The 19,953-nt window shown below is 35.7% G+C and overlaps 1 protein-coding gene across 2 annotated transcripts in view; it reads right to left on the bottom strand.

Annotated features, from left to right (window-relative positions):
* PPP2R5C (protein phosphatase 2 regulatory subunit B'gamma) overlaps positions 1-19,953 on the bottom strand; it is a 75,195-nt gene that overhangs the window by 12,428 nt on the left and 42,814 nt on the right. For both annotated transcript variants that reach the window (XM_031592988.2, XM_031592990.2), the window contains 7 exons: positions 16,193-16,392; positions 8,197-8,307; positions 7,490-7,582; positions 7,260-7,390; positions 4,668-4,727; positions 3,210-3,318; positions 572-625 (listed from right to left, as the gene is read on the bottom strand). In XM_031592988.2, the coding sequence (XP_031448848.1) occupies positions 572-625; positions 3,210-3,318; positions 4,668-4,727; positions 7,260-7,390; positions 7,490-7,582; positions 8,197-8,307; positions 16,193-16,392 (758 nt within the window). The remainder of the gene's footprint in view (positions 1-571; positions 626-3,209; positions 3,319-4,667; positions 4,728-7,259; positions 7,391-7,489; positions 7,583-8,196; positions 8,308-16,192; positions 16,393-19,953) is intronic.

Genomic DNA, 19,953 nt, shown 5'->3' with positions numbered 1-19,953 from the left:
GCAATCATTCACTGATCACTACTTCGCAATTCAATGTGTTGGACTAGTGATGCAAAACACTACATACAATTTCAGATAATTAAAAGTAGTCATCTAGGTATGCAGCTATGTGCAGCCAGACAAAAGTCTGTTTTTGTTTATGTTCCAAAGTTAGTATCTGATTCTAAAGGAGAACAGGATCTGACTCAAATGTCTTGCATCAGTATGTAGCTATGTGAGCCAGAAATCTGCCAGCACATTATCAGCCTCACAACAGAGCACAATTCAGGCAAGTAAATATCTTACTAAACTGCTTTTGGATCAGCTGTCTCAGAGAGAGTCAGCCAGAACAGAATAAGCAGAGTAAACTCAATTTTGCTTCTAAAAGATATACCTTGAAAACTGTATTAAATCATTTCCAACATTGCGGAGAAAGATATCCATTTGATATAGCGAGTGGTTATATATTTGATTCTTACTAATAAAAATAATTACATATCAATACTTTGTTCTCCAAGCATCCTTAAACAGTTCACTGATAAAAAGGACATTAGTAACCCCAAAATATATAATAAAAGCAAAATAGACTTACTGGTTCTGTAAGCGTGCTGTCCTTCTCTAAAAACTGAACTACACAGTATGCCAGCTAAAATCAAAGAAAATATTTTGTTAACACTTCTTGTGAAATAGAACACACTGAAGTCAGCAGCTTAACCAGAGAATATTACTGAATTCAGATAAAACAACAGTACTTCTGTAATTTTACAAAGATTTGGAAGACAATTTAAACAAAAGACTAAGTATGCTCTAAACATTTTTCCCAAACTTCTCAATTCTGTTCTCATCTTCTCTCCTAGTTATAATATGAAGGAACTTTCAATACAGTCTCTCAAGAAAGAAAGCACTCAGAGAAAAGGAAGAACGGCCAAACAGAAGTTACCCCATTATGATTTATTCTTCTCCCATTACTCAGTGGATCACTAAATACAATTGATACATTGTTATCAGAAAATAAGAAAATAAAAATATAAGTTTAATCAAACTGATTTTTTCTAGCATGTGTTAGGAGATTTGTGTGATTCCAGTGTACAGAGATACCAATAATAAGAAAAAGCACTTTTAAATTTGGAGATATTTCCCACTGTTATTCTCTAATAAAGATATGCACAAGTGTAACAATTACCTCACGTTATGGAAGGTTTGCATTAAGTTATCACCTGAAACACTACTTGCATGCTGCTTTCACTTTCTAGGAAGATCCAATTCAGATTATTAGGAAGAACTTATACTATTAACACTCTAGGAAATATTCAACATGAAATCAGACTTTTTGACAAAGCAATGCAATATTAATCACATCTATTACCATCTTTGCTCAAGTATTCTGCTTGCTTATACACAGTTTTTGCTTTGTTATTTTTAATTAAAGAAACAATCTAAAGCAAAAAAGTCCCAGAAGCTCACCTTTATACAAAAATAATTGCTCATTTTAATAAAATAAATTTCAGAATTTCACTGAAGCAAATGCCCACTCAGAAGCCAGCACTGCAAAGGTTGAATCAGCTCCTGCTGGAAAAGGAATAACCTGCACAATTGTATCATTTGCATTACAAGGGAAGTTAAACTATCCTCTCTTACCCATAAGGAAATGGTTAGAATCTTTTCTAAATAAGATGCCTGCGAGGTAAGAAGGAATTTACACCTATTCTTGGTGATGAAAATGATCTGCAAATTAATGCTTTATTTCAGCTCTTTGTAATGGAAAAAAAAAACACTTGTAGATACCTTAGAAATAATGAATGTGAAGAAAGCACTGTGCATGAAGCACATGCATCTTCACAAAGTCCACAGGGAGAATAGCAAAGTTCGTTTCTCAGTGGGCTCTATCTAGGCTACAGGTGAAAATCTAAAAAATCATTTCTAGCTGACATAGCTACAGAAGAATATCTGAAGTGTCTTCACTGAAAATATCCATGCCCAGAAGCTGCCCACTTCACAAGATCTGAACGCCTTTTCTCTCTCTACACAGACCACAAACAAAAAAACAGCTCAGAGCTCCATCCAGCCTGACTCTGAATGTCACCTGGGAGAAGGCATACACCATACCCCTGGGCAACCCATTTCAGTGCTTCATTACCCTTATTATTAAAAAAAACCTGGGTTTATATCCAGTCTCAATCTCACATTTTAGTTTGAAACCACTTCCCCTTGTTTTATCACAACAGATCCTGCTAAAGAGTCTGTCCTCTTCTTTCCCACAGCCCCCCCTTCAGGTCTTCCTAGAGTATTCTACAGGCTAAGAAGCCTTGTATTTCATATTTCAACTCAGTTCTTCTTTTCAAACATAAAATTGAAAGTCATAATTCTGTTTTCTAAAGTATTTCTATTTCCTAACACCAGGGTATCCCATACTGATTTAAAAATATTTTCAACTTCATCACCAATAGTAAAAGAAATATACTAAACAGTTTTGACACTTAGGATTTCCTATATAGGAAAAAATAAAGTATGAGCACCAATTTCAAACAGATACAAAGATCTGACTAGCTTACAAGATTTATCAACTTCACTTCTGAGAATGATTACTTTGCATTTGTGCCTAGATAGTCAACTATTATATCTTTTTCATTCTAAGTGCCAGCAGTCCCACCAAAGCAGAAATTTTAAATGAGAGACTCGCTGTACATCTTAAGTTCAGTCTAGCCACTTTTTTCTAATGTTTGTTCATGCATGGAAGTTCAGTTGATGAGGCCATTTCCTTTCTTGTTTTTGATGGCTGCTAACAAGAATTTGCCTAGGCAATTTGAGGAACGTACAATGATCACTATGTCCGGTAATCTTCACTATTCTAAAGTAAATTTAAATATAATATAGCATTTAGGTTCCCTTATGTGTAACTGGACTTCACTGTCCAGTATTTCTTAATAACTGCTGCTGTTTCAATGTGATTTTTTGTGGTTTTACTCATATGTGGTTCTTCACATATTAGTTCCATTCCAAGCACCTTCTCATTTCATTCAGTAGGACATGTCATAAAAGATGGGCATGCCTACACCTTTTGCTGATAGGAATGCAAGTCATCCAAAGGTTTAGAATGATTAGCTTGTGAAGTAAGGGAAATAGATAAAGATCAGATCATCTCAGTCAGGTAGGGTAGAAGAGAAGGTGGTCATCATAGCAGACCTTTGCACTTCTTGTTAACTAAAAAAAACCCACCAAACAAATCTTACCTGTGGATGGTAAACACTGAGTGATTTCACTTTGTGCAGTGGTAACAAAACCTTCAATAAGAATATTTTGTGCTCTTCTTTTAATGGTAAGGCAAATCCATTAATTATGCTGTCAGGGAAAAAAAAGGCAATTATTCACAATATTCCAATATTCACTACTGCACAGCACATGCAGAAATCCTTGATTTCATAGCTTTTTTTTTTTTTTTTAAAGATCTCTTGGAAAACACAATGCAACAGAAAAAAAATACAGATTCAATATGTACCAGAGTTTTTATCAAGCTCTTTATAGAATACAACTTAACAGAACAGACAAATCAGCACCTGCCCATCCCTCGCCCAAGTATTTCAGAGGTCCTAAATTCCTCTTTTACATGACATCTGACTATGTCAGCATTTCAGATTCCAAATTCTGTTATGAACTATCCAATATGAACAAAGCTTTGAATAAATATTGCAATCAGTATCCTTCTTGCATTGAAGAGCGACCAGAGACTGGACACTGAAGAGATCAATCCAGGACAACAGATAAGTGAAAACATACATGGATTGTTAAAACACTTTTAGACAACTCCCCTTGGCAGTCATTGCAGAAATTTGATGCTGATGTTACAGGATTATAACAGACACATATTGTTGAGAAATTAAGAGTTGTTAGAGCTGCCTCTTCTGTTACTCATAAGGAACTCTTTGTCAATCTCTTGTATGAAACTCCTTAATGGACCAGAATAATAATCAATACAGAACAGCTACAGTACAGAAGTCTAATTTGGCTACTAAAAATTTGATTAGAAAATCTAAGAAAAGATACTTAATTTTTACAATTTTAACAGGCAAATTTCTAATTGCTAAAATTAAGTGCCATGAAACTTATAACTTATTATATAAAAACCCTGTAAAATAAAACTAATAATGCTTTTAAGGTGTATTTACATATATATTTTTAAAAGCTTGTATCTCGGGATGAGAAGTCAGCTGATAACAACCCCAGCTTTGACTAAGCTAGCAGCTTCATGTTGTACAACTTAGATTCAAGGTCTGTCAGGCACATCACTGAAGTTCACTTTAAAGAGATTAACAGAAGGTTTCTGAAGATTTATAACCCACCCTTTCCGTGCTTACCTGCTGTACATTTAGTGAAGTTAGAGGAATTCTTAAACAAATTACAACTAGTTACATGTTAATTACAGTTGCATTACAGCTTATCTTTATTACAAGGATATTAATGTAGAAAATGATACTAAAAAATGATAAAAATGTATCACATCCCAAAAACGCTGCTGTGCAGTTGAAGTTCTTGCTCTGCTTCTGCACTCTTATACAAAATTAAAAGTTAAACTTCTCCACATGCTAGGAAGCTATTTTCATCTTGTCACACAACCGTTGGCAATCCCCAACTGAATATTTAGTCTCCTTTGAAGATCAAGACAGTTTAATGGGACAAAACTTGCAACTTACCTTCCCAGTATTTCCAGTAATTCTGCTATGCCATTGTGATGTTCTGTTTCATAAATAAACCTAAAAAAAATGAAAAGTTTTACTCAGTTTCTACTGAACAGAGAAATACATCTACCACTGACATGGCTATCTAACATTGCAGATAGCCTTGATCTCTCAGGTTTGAATCACACAGCAGAAAATAAACTTTGTGGAGTCCATGAAAACAGTTAAGCAGTTCTTGGAAACTTTTCTAAACATAGTGTCACACTGTGTTCTTGAAGGCCCTGTTCTCCAGAAGATATGCACGCTCCATAGGCACATTAAGCTGCCTTCAACCTTCACTTTTTGCTCTTTTCACTCCCATTTAACAATACTGCGTGCATTTCAGTTTTTTTTAACAATCATACTCTGTGTCATTTCAATAATGCAAAACACAGCAAACAACGCTTTAAATATTAAAATAACAGAGCATCTGGCACAATCAAATGCCATGACTCAACCTTCTACAGCACATGCAAGCACAAAGTGTTCGAACAGTTACTACTTAAAAAAGCTATTTGGTATTAGACTCCTGTGCACACAAAAGGCTCAGTAATAAACAGAAGTAATCACATTTTCATGAATTTTCTTCTGAAAGAACACTGTAATTTACTAGGCAATCATCTTTCTTATGGTCTTCTCAATTGCTTAAGCATAAATTTGTCAAGAAAGTTCCATGCACAACTTCAGGTATTTTGAAAATAATGATTTTTTTCATTTACTAGAAAGTATTATTAATTTCACTTAGTAGAAAATTTTCTATTTGAAAACTTCTCATAGACCAACATACTACAGCTGCTTTTAACCCAGAATGTTAGACATGACTGTTCTTTTCTCCTTAGAGATCCACTTGGTATAATTTAGGACAACAATTTCAAGCAAAATTAAATGCAATGATACAAAAATCTTAAAAAACCAACATAAGCAGGAACATACTAACTTAATTTGTATATATACATATTTTACTTTAGAAAAAAAGATCAACATACCATGAGGACAGAAATTCTGCACAGTGACTACAGGATAAATAAAGATCAGATATTTCTGCTTTTTACTAAGATTATGTAGGAAGATTTAGAGGAAAAAGTATATGAAAAAAAAACGTTTTGAAAAATTCTATACATTAAGAATTTGTCATGCACAATGCACTAATTCAATACAGAAGTTTAAATAACCTTCCTCCCTGATACTCATATTCATAAAAGTTTGTCTGAAAGCAAAAAATTTCTACTTATTTCTGCAATACTTAGGAGTTAGTACTTCTGCAATACTTAGGAGTGAGGCATTTTATTCATTCTTCCCCTTAAACTTTCCAACCTAAAATTTGGTAGAGAAAGGTCACTTCTAGAGTGCATCTGTCATATAAATTTCAGATTGGAAAGAAAATATGGAGAACTATTACCAAGATTATGAAACTATTACAAAGTCAACATAACAACTGGAATGTTTCTCAGTGTTTTAAAAGCCACCCACCAGAACAGCGTTTGAAGTCTTTATTTCCACTACTGCTGAAAGTAAAGAGCATGAAGCAGCAAGTAAAAACACAGCTGAGAAACAGATCATAGCAGGCTGTGATACTGTTGTACTGCTTGGTTCAGATATTTTACAAAGCCATGCATTTCTGAAAAAAGTTAACACAACCTATGGACATAGAAATAAGTTTACCAGTTTATTTGAAAGACACACAAGTATTTTTTCCCTGGGATATACTGGCTCTAGCTAGTCAAGAGCTGTTGTCTACCGGAGAGTTAAGGCTTACTAGTTATTTTAAAGTAGCTCCTCTGCATCTCTTCTAAAGGTTTACTTGCTACCACAAACTGAGAAGTGAAACTCCCTCTGCAGCTGATACTTCTGGGGTACCACTCATAAAATAGTAGCCAGTACGCAGAAGCTTTTTGCTATTTTCTTAAAGAAGTTCATTTTGGTTAGAAAATTGTGATAAAAAAGGGAAACGTGTTGGAAGATGTGTAAAAACTGATACACAGTACTATAATGACTTGTAGAAAAGCATACAAAATCTAGAAGAAAAGGCACCATAATCTTGCTTTCACACCTGATGACAGGCAATTAAAACAGACTTCTAAACCCCTTTGGAAAGACTGCAGATTAAATTTTCTTCGTGTCACATCTTTTGACTGGGTGACTGGGTATAAAAACTATAGCATATTCTACAACAACTAAGAAGTTTCCACCAACCCCAAATGGAACATCTTAGGTCTGAGGAAAGAAGAGGCAGTAAATATGCTCTTTCAATCAAATTCTGTCACTCCATTCAGGTTGCAATCTCTGCACTACAAAGAAATCAACTCCTATTACAGTATGAATACTACTACACAATAAGAAAAAAGTCTCAGATAAAGATACCAAACCACCCATCACATAACATAATTAAAATATATGCTGCATGCAAGGCTACTGTAATTAAAATATCTCAGGGTAGCATCAAATATTATTAGATGCAGCAGTATTAGGTATGAAGTTACTAAGATTTAAGGACTGCTAACAGTATCTTGAAACATACTTAGCTGTTTATCTGACCAAATGCCCCATAAAACAAAGATACTGACATACCTATAAAATATATTATTAATTTGTTTTCGGATGTAAGCTCTCAGGCCTAAGAATTTCCCATATATTCTGTGAAGAGTTGTTTTAAGAAAATCTCTTTCACGGGGATCTTCACTGTCAAAGAGCTCTAAAAGCTGCAAAGAGGGAAAAGAAAAGATTTACTTTATTGAATGTAATGCACTACAAGAGAACATGGATATAGAACTTGAAGTCAAAAGTTATTTTTACCTTACCTGTAATACAAACTTCTGATCAATATATTTCTTAGCTATGTTAGGTTGGAAATCTGGAGATTCTAAAAACCTTAAGAAAAATTCATAAACAAGCTGAAAAAAAGTCCAATGAAAAAATACCATTAGTCTTATAAACAAAAAAAGCATTTTATGACCAGTATATTACCAAAATTACTAATTAGTTGCCCAAAATTACACTGTTTATATTTATACAACACGCATTTACATAACACACAATGAAAGCTTTGCTTCTGCCCTCCCCATGCAATGTTTTTATTTAGTATAAGTTAATGCTCTTTAAATCTCACTGAAATTCTACTGAGCTTCACTGCTAGACTCTCCTCACATGACATAATCTAATATTCAACATGCTCAGAAGTGTTTTAAAAATTCTGTTCTATGTTTGTCACAGTACCCCTCAAAGCCAGAACTGAGTCAGTCAGATCAAAGAATCCAGTGACAAACTGAAGCTCATCTAAAATCACAGCAGTTGCATCCATACCACAAGAAACAACAAACCTTCAGCCTCCAAAACAATGACATTCATCAAAAAGATTATCAGTGTAAATTCAAGATGTATTTTAAACACTGTAGAGAGATAACTGATCTAGGGAGACAGACAGAACCTGTATGATTTTGAATCAATAAAGAATGAATTCAAAGTCGAAATTCTGTTAGATGATGACATCCTGTGCTTCATAAAGTACCTGCAGATGAGGCCATGCAGCTTCTAAAGTTGGTTCATCTTCCTCTGGATCAAACTCTGCTCCAGTTGGATTGGAAGATGGTGGTAATGTTCGAAACATATTAACTGCAAACTGAAATCACACATTCCTTTAAGAACTTTGAAGTGAATGATTTCAAAGATGATTTTGACTGAGAAGTCTTAGCACAACCTACTTAGTTAATACCTGCAGAAAAATGCAAACTATGTAGCTCAATAATTTAGAGAAAAATGAAGTACATTTATTTTTCTTTTAAGATTTTAAACTTGGAGAACACTTTTCCATGTTACTCTTTAAAGTACAAACTTATTGGCAGGATATCTTACTTTGTCTCTTCACACGCACACACACACAAACATGCACATTTTAAACCCTCAAGCAAATATTTATAAAATATTTATATACACACCTGAAAAGAATTTGCAACCTTCAAAAGTAAACATCAGAGCCAGATACACAAAACAAAGATTACCTGAAATTGTTGTGTAAATTATTACCGGTTTTGTTTCACACCATAGGCATATGGATGTGGAAATACCTCAAAACCAAATTCCAACCTTCCTCTCTTAGTGGCACTTCTCTTAACCCATGCCCATCTAACCATGCAGTTCAGCATCCTCAAGGAAGTAGAGCAGACTACAGAGATTTCTCAAGGTGTGTGTAAACAGATATAAATCATTTCTGTGCCTCCAAGTACTTGCCTAGATGCACACATGCATGAACCACAGCAGGGACTACAAGACCCTTAAAAATGAACAGGGTTTCAAAGTCCCCAGTACAAAGAAAAAACCCTTAGAAGTCTTAAAAGGAAAAAAAGTCAAAGGGTAAGTTTTGGAGAACCTCTTATATCTCAAGGTCAGAAATGTTCTAGAGGGAAGGTGTGTGCTGACTGTGCTTGTGTCAATTGTGCATTAATAATCTAGTTACTTCCAGTTTAATAATTTTGCAACAAATTTTGACAGGGAATATTTCTTTAAGATGTCATCTTTTGGGTACTTTACTTCACCACTGAGTGTATGTTGAGTTTGTTTGTTATGTAGTAAAATGCACATGATCAGATATAATCACAATTACATTAATATATGAAATACACAATCATAAATGAAAGTAAAGCACATTTGTTGGTAAAAAAAAAAGCCTCACATGATTTTTAGCACACATTCTCAAGAGTGATCTTTCTTACAATAGTTTAGTACAGATTTAACAAGTCTACACTACTCTCAGTTCTCCTAAAATGACAGCCAGTTTCTTTGTGGACAGGAAAGAACTAGCTTGTGATTCAATGGCTATTCTTACACCTCTGAGGAGTTACTGATCCGAACTTTTACTGAGCAAGTTGGAGGGAACAGGTTTCTGTGCATGCCAGTAAGAAAACCATCTGTAAATATAGACAGCTATGGCTGTCAGTACTGAAAGAGACTCAATTCCACTCATAATCCAGATTATTAGGTAGGGCAGATGTTGTAAGAAACAACTAAATTGATGAGCAAACAGAAAAACACAATCTATTTAGCAGTCTATTAGTAAGTGCATCCAAGAGAGTCTTTCTTATTCTGCTTTGTTGCTTGCTTATTTGGTATCAATTCAAATTATGGTCCTAAACCATGTCTACTGCTTCAGGCTGATTCTTCGATACAGACGATGCCTCAGTATTCTCAGCAGCTTAGACACACTGCAGAAATGACAAGATTGTCAAAATAAAAAAATAGTGGTGTACTAATCTTCCCTTTCATAATGATTGAGTTTATCAGGCTGCACTCAGAAGCTCTTTAAGGCTGCACAGAGCTCTGCTTTAAAATGCACAAATTAAATCATTTTGTTAATTATAAAAATACTAAGATATTTTAAAATAAATTTGGGTAGACACTTGTTCACAATGAGAACATTAGCTATGCTGAATAGAGGACTATGACATACACAAAATGATTTACCCAATCAGCTGCAGCTGGCTGCATGGAACATCAGCACAAGGCATACATACACTCCATTCTAAGTGCGTACCACAAATATTGGAAGAGATTACTTATATACTATTACTGATATCTGATGGTTGCAACAGACTGGATGAGGCCTTTTGCAAGTATTAACAGGAAATCTGAGAATACATTTCTTAAGTCTGACCACGGAAGATACAACAGATCTCTCAAGAAAAAAATTATTTGCAAAAGGCTACACCATCAAGAACAGCAGAAACATTTACAGTCTTTTCAAGAACAGCAATATTTGGTTCAGCAAACATGCCAGTGGAGTATTTCCACAACAAGAGAGAAGAAGGATTGCTCCACCGGATACTGCACTGAACTGAAAGTCCTGAGGATGCAAAAGAATAATTTACTTCATCAGCTGAGTTGTTACTACACTTTCGACAAGTGTCTAATGCAGTTCAGTTTAAGAAAAAAAACCTAAATTCTACAAGTTTGAGTTTATTTATAATCTAACTACAAGTCTACCCAAGTATTACACTTAAATTCTATTCTTCGTATCACACTATCTGTAATTATCAAATTTTCAGATGACACGGGAGCCAAATGCACATCTTTATCATCTTCTCAGTGTGTTATAAGAAGGTTTAATTGTTCTTTTGTTTTTAAATAATATCAAAGTTTACTTAACCATCATTTCAAGATGATCCAAGAAGCTCTGACAGATCAAGCTAGATCTGTTTCAATGTTGTTTTGCAGAGGAATCCACTCCACCTATCTGTGGTGGGACTCTGGGAAAAGCAGCAGGCAGGCATGCTTCCCTGTTCACACTGTGACTGCTTATCATTTATCAGCTCCATTCACAGTTTAAAATAATGCTGTAACATTACCTACTAACTGGCAGGCTTAGGAGCATACGTAAGTGCTGTCCTGCCTTCTCACATCTGACAGATGGCAGAGCAGACAGTGGGAGGCAGTATCAAACTGCATCAGCTAAATCTGCAAGAATTACATCATATTCCCATGAGGGAAATGTCATCCTCATGCTCTGTTTTTCTCAGAGTATTCCTTCACATCAAGGATGCAGGTCTGATTTTGGCTATGAATAGCATATTAATTACTCTTTCACACAATGAAAAGGAAAACTGAGATAGGCTGTATAAAGATATTCTAAAGGTATGGACATCAATCAACTAGCAACCTCCACCTTCCTTTGAAAAAGGTGAAAACTTGCAATAGTCAACTGCCTTCCAAGAAAAACTAGGCATGATGAGACTTGGAACTCCTACTTCCTGAGACTGTTAACAGAAGAAAAGTCAGCCTTTTCTAGATGAGAGCATCTCAGGCTCTTGCTATCAAGAAAGAAAAGCTGGGTTGTGTAAGGTCTTAGTATTGACTCGTACTTTCACCCCTTCCCCTACATCAACCCCTTCTTTTTTTTGAGAATATCAAGTGGAATGAGTTAAACTCAAAAACACAATCAACTTGTTCCATAAGAAATGGAGCTCTTTTGAATTTTAAAACTTTGACCAAAAGAACATGAAACTTAGAGTTCAAATTAAAGTATGGCATTTCTCAATGAAGGCACAGACCTGAAACTCTCCTGTCTATGCCACTAACATTTAGGAAAATTTACAGTGAATTAGTATGATTGTGTCCTTTTATCTTTTGGTCAAATGGACTCCCCTAACACCTGTCTTTTTACCTAACATGTGAGATGCAAGCTGCAAAGCCCAATTTTCTCTAAGGTCAAATTCCCACAGATGTACTTAAGCAAACGTATCATGAAGGATTAATTTATATCCCCTTGATAACACAACAGAACCTCACAAAATCTCCTCAAAATTTATCAGATTTGAGTCTTTATGAAATGTGGGCTGGTGTGCCAAAATTCCCTCTGAGCTTTTAGTGCTGACATCTTTGACTCTAAAGGATGTAACTTCGGAGGATAGGCGAACAAAAAATGAAAAGGCAAATACACTGCATTTTTACAGCTTCACAGATATGTTCTGCTGCCATGGTTATGTTCCCTGTTTTTCTGGCGGCCCATTTTGTGCAATGCTAGAGAAAAGTTTCAAGTGAGTAGGCATTACAGAGAGAACATGACACAGATTCTCTCTTCCCTTCTGCTGAGCAGTCCAAGCGAAGCTTGACATGAACAGCTCTGAATGACAAACTCTGTAATCCGACAGCCTGCACTCTCTGTATTTTAACAGATAAAGCCATGCTAATAGCGAAGCTGAACCACAAATACTACACACACTTTTACTCCCGGTAAAATCTCCCATTCCATGCTGAGTAACAAATTAAACAAAAAACCCCTACCCACATAACCAGAAATAACACTCAAGAATTCCTCATGTGTGTAACTGAGGATATCACTTCATTTTCATAATATGTGAAAAGTAGCAGTGAAAACTGCTTTAACTACTGAAATGATCTGGTTATAAAATACAAAACTTCCTATATATGACCAATTTTAAACTTAATATTGGCCTACATGTTTCACACACACAAAAAAATTACTATATCATCCACAAGTACTCCATCCTCATCAGGGAAAGTATTCTGGAAGCTACAGAGACAAGTCTCATTTATCCGAGGTTTGAATTTTCTTATTTCTCACAACACTACAGATTCAGCATTTCCTTGGCCTCCTCTGAGCTCTCTTCAATAACCCCTGACCGGTCAGCTGGAGAATATCTATATTGATACTCACTTTTATAAACACAACACAGATGCTGCCCATCCTTTCCTGAGATGGAAAGCAGCAATCACATGGTCAGCATTCTACAAAGCTAACAATTCTCACAAGACTTCTACCAAACTCATTTAGGGAAATGTCTATGCTTCTGACAGATTAGTATACAACAGAACTAGCTCATGAAGCACTGTTTTCTTCAAAAGTTAAGCTAAATTAAATCATACATCCCTTTACTAAACAAGAGAATCTGTAACACATGCTCTTCATCAAAATTACTGAATTTACTATTTACATTTACTGAATGTACTTAGGCATTTGTCCACGTCTTCCAGTTCTAAGATGCAAGTTCCTGCTCTGAGGACAGGAAGTCCAACTTCACTATAACATAAGAGAAATGGAACTTGTAAAGGGTTTAATAGAAACATTTCATTTCCCACCATATATTTGCTTACAAACAAAAGGAGAATCTGAAAGACCTGTCAGCCAGTTCCTTGACGAAGAAGGGAAAGAAATTCTTGCATCCACTCTGGAGAATAACATTAAATCCATTTCAGAAGCTATTTTTTTCTTCCTTTTGAAAAGGAAATTTGTGATTAAGATTAAATAACTGAATTCATCCCCCAGATGAATACATTGTTTAAAGAGAAGACCTAACGACACATTTGCCAAAGATATTTGAAGCAAGAATAGAGACAGGGGCCAGAGGGGCAACTGAACATGACGTGATCACCAGAATTTTAAATAGTGCTCTTATCAGAGCAAATAAAAAATAAAATGAAGACGAAAACAAAAAAGGAAAACTTTTTTACTTAAAATTTTTTATTATTACTATTAAATAGAAAACTTATAGAAATCATTGCCCTAAGTTCTTGGCCTAAGCAGTATGTTAAAGAAGAAAACAAAAAAAATCTCATATACACACTTATAAAGACATGCACATAAGTAAAAACTGTAAACTGGCAATCACGAAGGTGAACAGAACAGCACAGCCATCCACAGATTAAAATTAAAAAAAAAAAAAGACTTCACCTTTTAAAGTACCTTCCACACTCATCACTGGCAATACCAGGATGCTGAACTTGATGGATTATTATGCCAAATTTGGTGTAATGAGTCCTAACACAGACAGATGTAGACAGGTCCCTTAAAGCATACAGAAGACATTAAATTTCTTTTACCTTAAAATCCACATAATCAATTATGAAGCCACTGCTAGAACTTAGCAATTTTTAAAGGCTGCTTTTATGGAACAGTTTTCTCTCAGTTATCTGTCCTGAAACAGCCACATTCCTCCTGCAGTAGTACTGTAATTCTCTTTCTTTCTGGCATGCACATTCATATTGAGGAGTACATTTTGCTATTTGAATTTAACCTCTAAGAACTAGTCCAGGTCCAATAATTGACAGTATACACCACAATGCTGTCTAAGTTCTATGGAAGGAAATCCACACCCTTTAGAATCTAATGTGTGAAAAGCATTTTAAGTTCACTGAAAGATTCTGCGAGCTCATAGCAGAATACTAGTGATAAGGTATCAAACCCTACACCAAAATGTATTAAACTGACAAAAATACAGACTATTACCACTAGTCGCATGTAAAAGCAAAGGAAGCATATTCTCCTTGGGCAAATGTATCGTCAGTTTTCAAATGGAGGAAGAATCATAATGTGGAAGTTATGAATTTATGGACAGCTAAGGCTCCACACAGTCAACCCAAAGTCTGACGCAGATATTCAAGCCTTTCATCATGAACTCAATTTTATCTAAGCAAATGCTTATTGTCTAATAATTCCCTTTTCAGTGGTGTCAAACAATCAATTAGCAAAAATAAAAGTAGGTTATCCAGACACAATCCCACATCTGCTCATTAACCATTCTCTGTGCTTCCTGTATTTTTGACATATAGAATTACTAGGAATTCCCATACAGTCAAGTTCTCATGAAAGTGGCATCTATCAGTAAGCACGTATGGTGGACTTAGGTAACAAATAGTTTTTTTTTTTTTTTAAGTAATACCTTTAATAGTAAAATTCCTTAGAATGTACTCTGAAGAACCTTTGAAGTCTCTGATTTGGAGCAGGACCTCAAAATCTTACTGAGTTTATGTTATATTTACATTAAACATGTATTGTTTTCTTATCACCCTGAAAACTTGTCCCAAACTATTAAGGATCGTGGGGAAACACATTCATGTCACGCATAGTCAAGAACAGTTTGCAAACTCTGTAGCTAGTGACTTGAAAAGATATCATTCTGTTCCCAACCCAATTGCTACTCCAGGCAACTGGCGTCCAGTCACCACAATGAGGGCAGAAAGATTCTCTTGTAGTTTCATGGTCTATTCCTCTGGAGCATACTTAAATATGACAGAAAAGCAAAGCAGTTCTAATAGGCTTGGGACTGAATAGGAAAGGGGAGAAACAACACAGGTCTAAGCAGTTCATATAGCTTGTTCTAGCAGAATTCTCATCTGTGTACAATATAGGGTCCAACTCTCATTCTCAGCTCTAAATGCAGGAAAAAAAATAAATATGTAATTATGTAATATCAAGTGTCAAGCTTCCACAAGTGAGCTTAATTCTCACCTTACAAAAATATTCTCAATTTTTCAGTTTCACAATCTACGTTCTTTTTAAAACTAGTTATATTTAACTTCCCCAGTTTTTATAAATATCTATTCCAAAAAAAATCTATGGGGAAAAAAGCTGAGGTTTCTGGAGGTGCACAAAGCTGGGAAGGAACAGAACCAGGACAACTGACCTAAACCAGCCAAAGGGATACACCTCACCATACAGTATTACGTGGAACTACCAAAACTGGGGGAAGTTGGCCAGGGGGCAGTAGCTGTTTGGGCACTGGTCAGCCGGTGGTGAGCAACTGCACTGTACACCACTTTGCTTATATATAATATACACACACCACACACTTATATTTGTATGTACATACCTATCATTACTATTATCTTCATTATCATCACCATTAATATTATTTTATCCTTCCTTTTTTGTCTTAGTAAATAGTTTTTATCTCAGTCCATGAGTTCCATTTTCTTTTTCCCTCCCCAGTCCTCTTCTTCTTACCCCTAGGAGCAGGGAATGAACATATGGCTGTATGGTGCCGAGCTGCTGCCAGGTTAAACCACAACAGTACCCAACTTCTACTGTACAAAGAAGAGGAGCCAACAATGGTAAAAAGATTTTTAAAAACACAATTATGTTACCATTTTGCTGATGTACAGATGGCAGTTGATCATCTTTGAAGATTCCAGTAATGCTTTTTGAAAATAGATTGACGTAGCTGAAGAGACAAGTATGAGTTCAAAAAATAATCAGACTGGTTCTTGTCACTTACCATATGTACTACTTCAGGGTAAATAGGCTCTGTAATCACATTACGATTGTGTGTGATATATTCTACCATTTCACTTAAAGCTGCTCGTTTTACTTCCTTCCACTTTAGGTCACTTAGTGGATCAGAAACAAAGTCAAAAAGTACACAACATTGTCGTAACTTCTGGATAAAAAGCTTTTCTTGATCAGCAGGAGGAACATCTGAAAAGTGAAAATAATTGGTTATAAGTTACATTGCAGGAGACTTCACGCTACTCATTTTTATTTCCCTGAGACACAGGCATTGCGGTCTTTATAAGCAAACTTCTTGAATCTTCAAACAAATTTCAGAAATAGAGTGGTCCAGAATATTAACTCAATAAAATACAGCACAGTATAGAATGACTAAAATTGCAAAGTGATGCATGCTTGCCTTTGCTAGAAATAGATACCACATAGGAAAAAAAAGCACATACTTAGAAAAAAATGCCTCAGGGAATTTCCCAAAGAGCTCTATTTGTGTACAAAACATTAAGTTGCATCTGCAGGAAAACTCTTTGAGTATTAAGAAATGCACTGGTGGATTTTCAGTTATTAACAGATGAGACCAATGAGTCACTTCAGATTCATCACCTAACAAACTCCATTTCTCTATCAAGTACTCCTACAACATAAGACTGCAATAAATACATAATGAGCATAAACCAACTATTTAAACTTCAAAACAAACAAAAAAAAAAAAAACATATAAAGAAATTGGAGTAGCTAAAGATGCTAAGTGCATCTATTTTGCCTATTTGTAACACTAATTTGAATGTTCTACATGTGCGAGAGAGACTTGCATTATCAACCTTTTGAAGCATTTACAGGAATTCATTCAAGTAACTGTAGCCAGCTCTGCAACATGGTGAACTGTCTCTAAATTTGCAGATGACACCAAGATGGAAGGAAGAGTCCATCCGTCTGAGTGCAAGAAGGCCCTACACAGAGAGAATTAGAAACAGTGCAGCCAGAAGGAGCAGGGAGGTGATTGTCCCTCTGTACTTGGCACTGGTGAGGCTGCACCTTGAGAGCTGTGTTCACTTTTGGGCTCCTCACTGAAGATATTGAGGCTCTAGAGCAGATCCAGAGAAGGGCAATGAAGCTGTGAGGGGTCTGGAGCATAGGCCTTATGAGGAGCAGCTGAGAGAAGTGGGCTTGTTTAGTCTTGAGGAGAGGAGGCTCTGGGGAGACCTTATTGCCTTCTAAAACTACCCAAAAAAAGGTTATGGTGAGGTGGGCCTTGGCCTCTTCCCCTGTGTATCTAGCAATAGAACTAGAGAGTGTAGCCTCAAGTTGTACCAGGAGAGGCTCAGATCAAACATTAGGAAAAACTGCTTCTCCAGAAGAGCGGTCAGGCACGAGAACAGGCTGCTCAGGGACGTGGTGGAATCACCATTCTGGAGGGTGTTCAAAAAACATTTAGATGTTGTATTGAGAGACATGGTTTAGTGGGCAATATTGGTGATAAGTGGTCAGTTGGATAAGATGTTCTAATTAGATGAGGTCTTTTCTAACCTTAATGACTATATGATTGAACACTGGTCTTTTAAGATAACAGATCACCAAACATAAGCCAGGAGTTGATATACTCAAAAAACATTCAAGGAAATAACATTGTCAGCTCTTACCAAGTTGAATATAAGATACAAAAAAAATAACAAGCCATAAGTTTCAAATCAAAGTGAGTAACCAGTTGGTTTGACACTGTTTATCATTATTCAGGTGCAACTGTTAACAAAATGCATTAACTAATAGGAACAGTAACATTTCTACTCCTCTGTCTTCCTGTCAAGACTCCAGTCTTGAAAGCATTTACTTCTTTTTGTCCAACTTCCAACCCCTCCTCCCCCCTTCTTCTTTTCTGGAGTATCTTTGACCTGTGAAGCCGTTCCATGTATTTATATTTCTGAACACTTCTGCAGTTGTTTTATTTTACTGTTCCTCACATTTAAACTGCCTCTTCTCAAGTGTGCGCATATCTACTTTATTAAATTCCTCTTTTCTGCAATACCTATTCAACATACTTCATAGATACTGAATGCAACAGAGACTGGCCTCAAGATACCCAGAAACAAAACAACCAACCAACCCAGACAAAGAGAATATTTGTACTCTTTTGGTAGCTCCGTTTCCCTGTCTGTAACTCTCTTACGCTAATTTACTTTTAACCTTTTGAGACAAAGATTGCCTTGACTTCACACAGTGCTTTTGTGCGGTGGTATTTTTACTATTTGACAAGGATATCTTGATTCTCTCAAGTTCAAGTTTTTACCTTCCAATTTTTACTTGTGCTACAAAATATTGCAAGCGCCTGTTTGCCTAAGTAGTCCCACGAGTAATTAAATCATCAATACATGACATTATGGTTCAGTACATACAGCAAATGCTTTGGGGAATCTGGACATTAACCTTCAGTAATTAAGGAATATTTAAGTAACTGGTGAGATGTAAAGAAAACAGTATTATATTTTGACAGAAGCAAAAATCCAGATCCAATTAAAATGGTCAAATAACCACGGCAACAAGTTTAAGACAGAAATCCTGCTTAAATTAGCAGCATAACACATTTTATGTTTTTGCATGACAATTTCTTGTTTTTAATTATTGTTGGATATAAATTGCTGAGTCATAAATAGCATGACGAAAGGCAAAATAAAACTAGATTGCCTACTTCTGCTTATTCCAGCTGATGGCCTTTCTTTTCCCTTAGCGTAGAATGCAAAGACTTTCTTAAACACAAGTGAAATAAGCCCTCGTCAAACAATGGATTTCAAGCAGTACTACTGAACATAAACACACACTGTCCACACACACATGCAAACTAATGAACTGAATGTCTGACTGTCTGATCAACGCCTGCAGTCCAAATGATCAGGTACTGCAATGAGCAGCTCTGCTTTAAACACTCGACAAACTTATCCTTAAGACAGCAAGCTAGAGTGGCCTCTTCCTTCTCAAAAGAAGTTGCTTTCAAAAGTACTTTTGCTATAATAAGCCCTTATGATGTACTGGTCTAAAATTTTTTTTTTTTTTTTTTTTTTTTAGCTACATACACTAAATTGCTCTGAAGAACTCCAAAGAAACTCCAACAAACCAGGTGAGAAAATCCGTAGGGAAACAGCACCAAAGAACATACAGAACAACAACAAAAAGTCAGGGTACATAAGCCATTACTGGTTACAGACTTCAGTGTCAGATAGCAAAGAGCTCAAGAATTAGAATGAAGGTGATAAGAGGTCAACAACTTCCTAACATACAAAATAGAACCTCTGTAAAGCACAGCAAATGACTTTAAGGTACTTTAAGCCACACAAACTGCATCTTAATATATATGTTTTAGTCTATTTAGATTAAAAACTACACTAATGAATATTTCCTCCTGGGAAGAATATTTAATGGAGTAGCCTGTATGACTTGAATTTGCAAACAAGACACAGAGCAGTTAGAGAAGTTACCTTTTCCAAATTAACTGTAAAATAGAAAGTGATTTGGCCTGAAGCATAGCAACATGATTTCACTATGCTGCACTACACAAAAAATCCAGAGCCTAACCAGAGACCACAATCTTAGAAGGAACAGACACACAATTACAATCACCTGAAAGGAGAGGAAACATTAAAGCTGTAATTACCACTCATCTCTGAGACAAAAGACTGACAACTAAGTGGGTCAAGAAATACTCCCAGAAGGCAAGCCACCTATCTCACTACTTACTTTGAATTGGCTAAAATATTTTAAGTA

This window comes from Phasianus colchicus, chromosome 5, assembly GCF_987193195.1.
Source record: "Phasianus colchicus chromosome 5, bPhaCol1.hap1.1, whole genome shotgun sequence".
Classification (NCBI taxonomy): domain Eukaryota; kingdom Metazoa; phylum Chordata; class Aves; order Galliformes; family Phasianidae; genus Phasianus; species Phasianus colchicus.
Note: the sequence above shows the minus strand (reverse complement) of the source record. Positions and strands in the feature narration are given on the sequence as shown.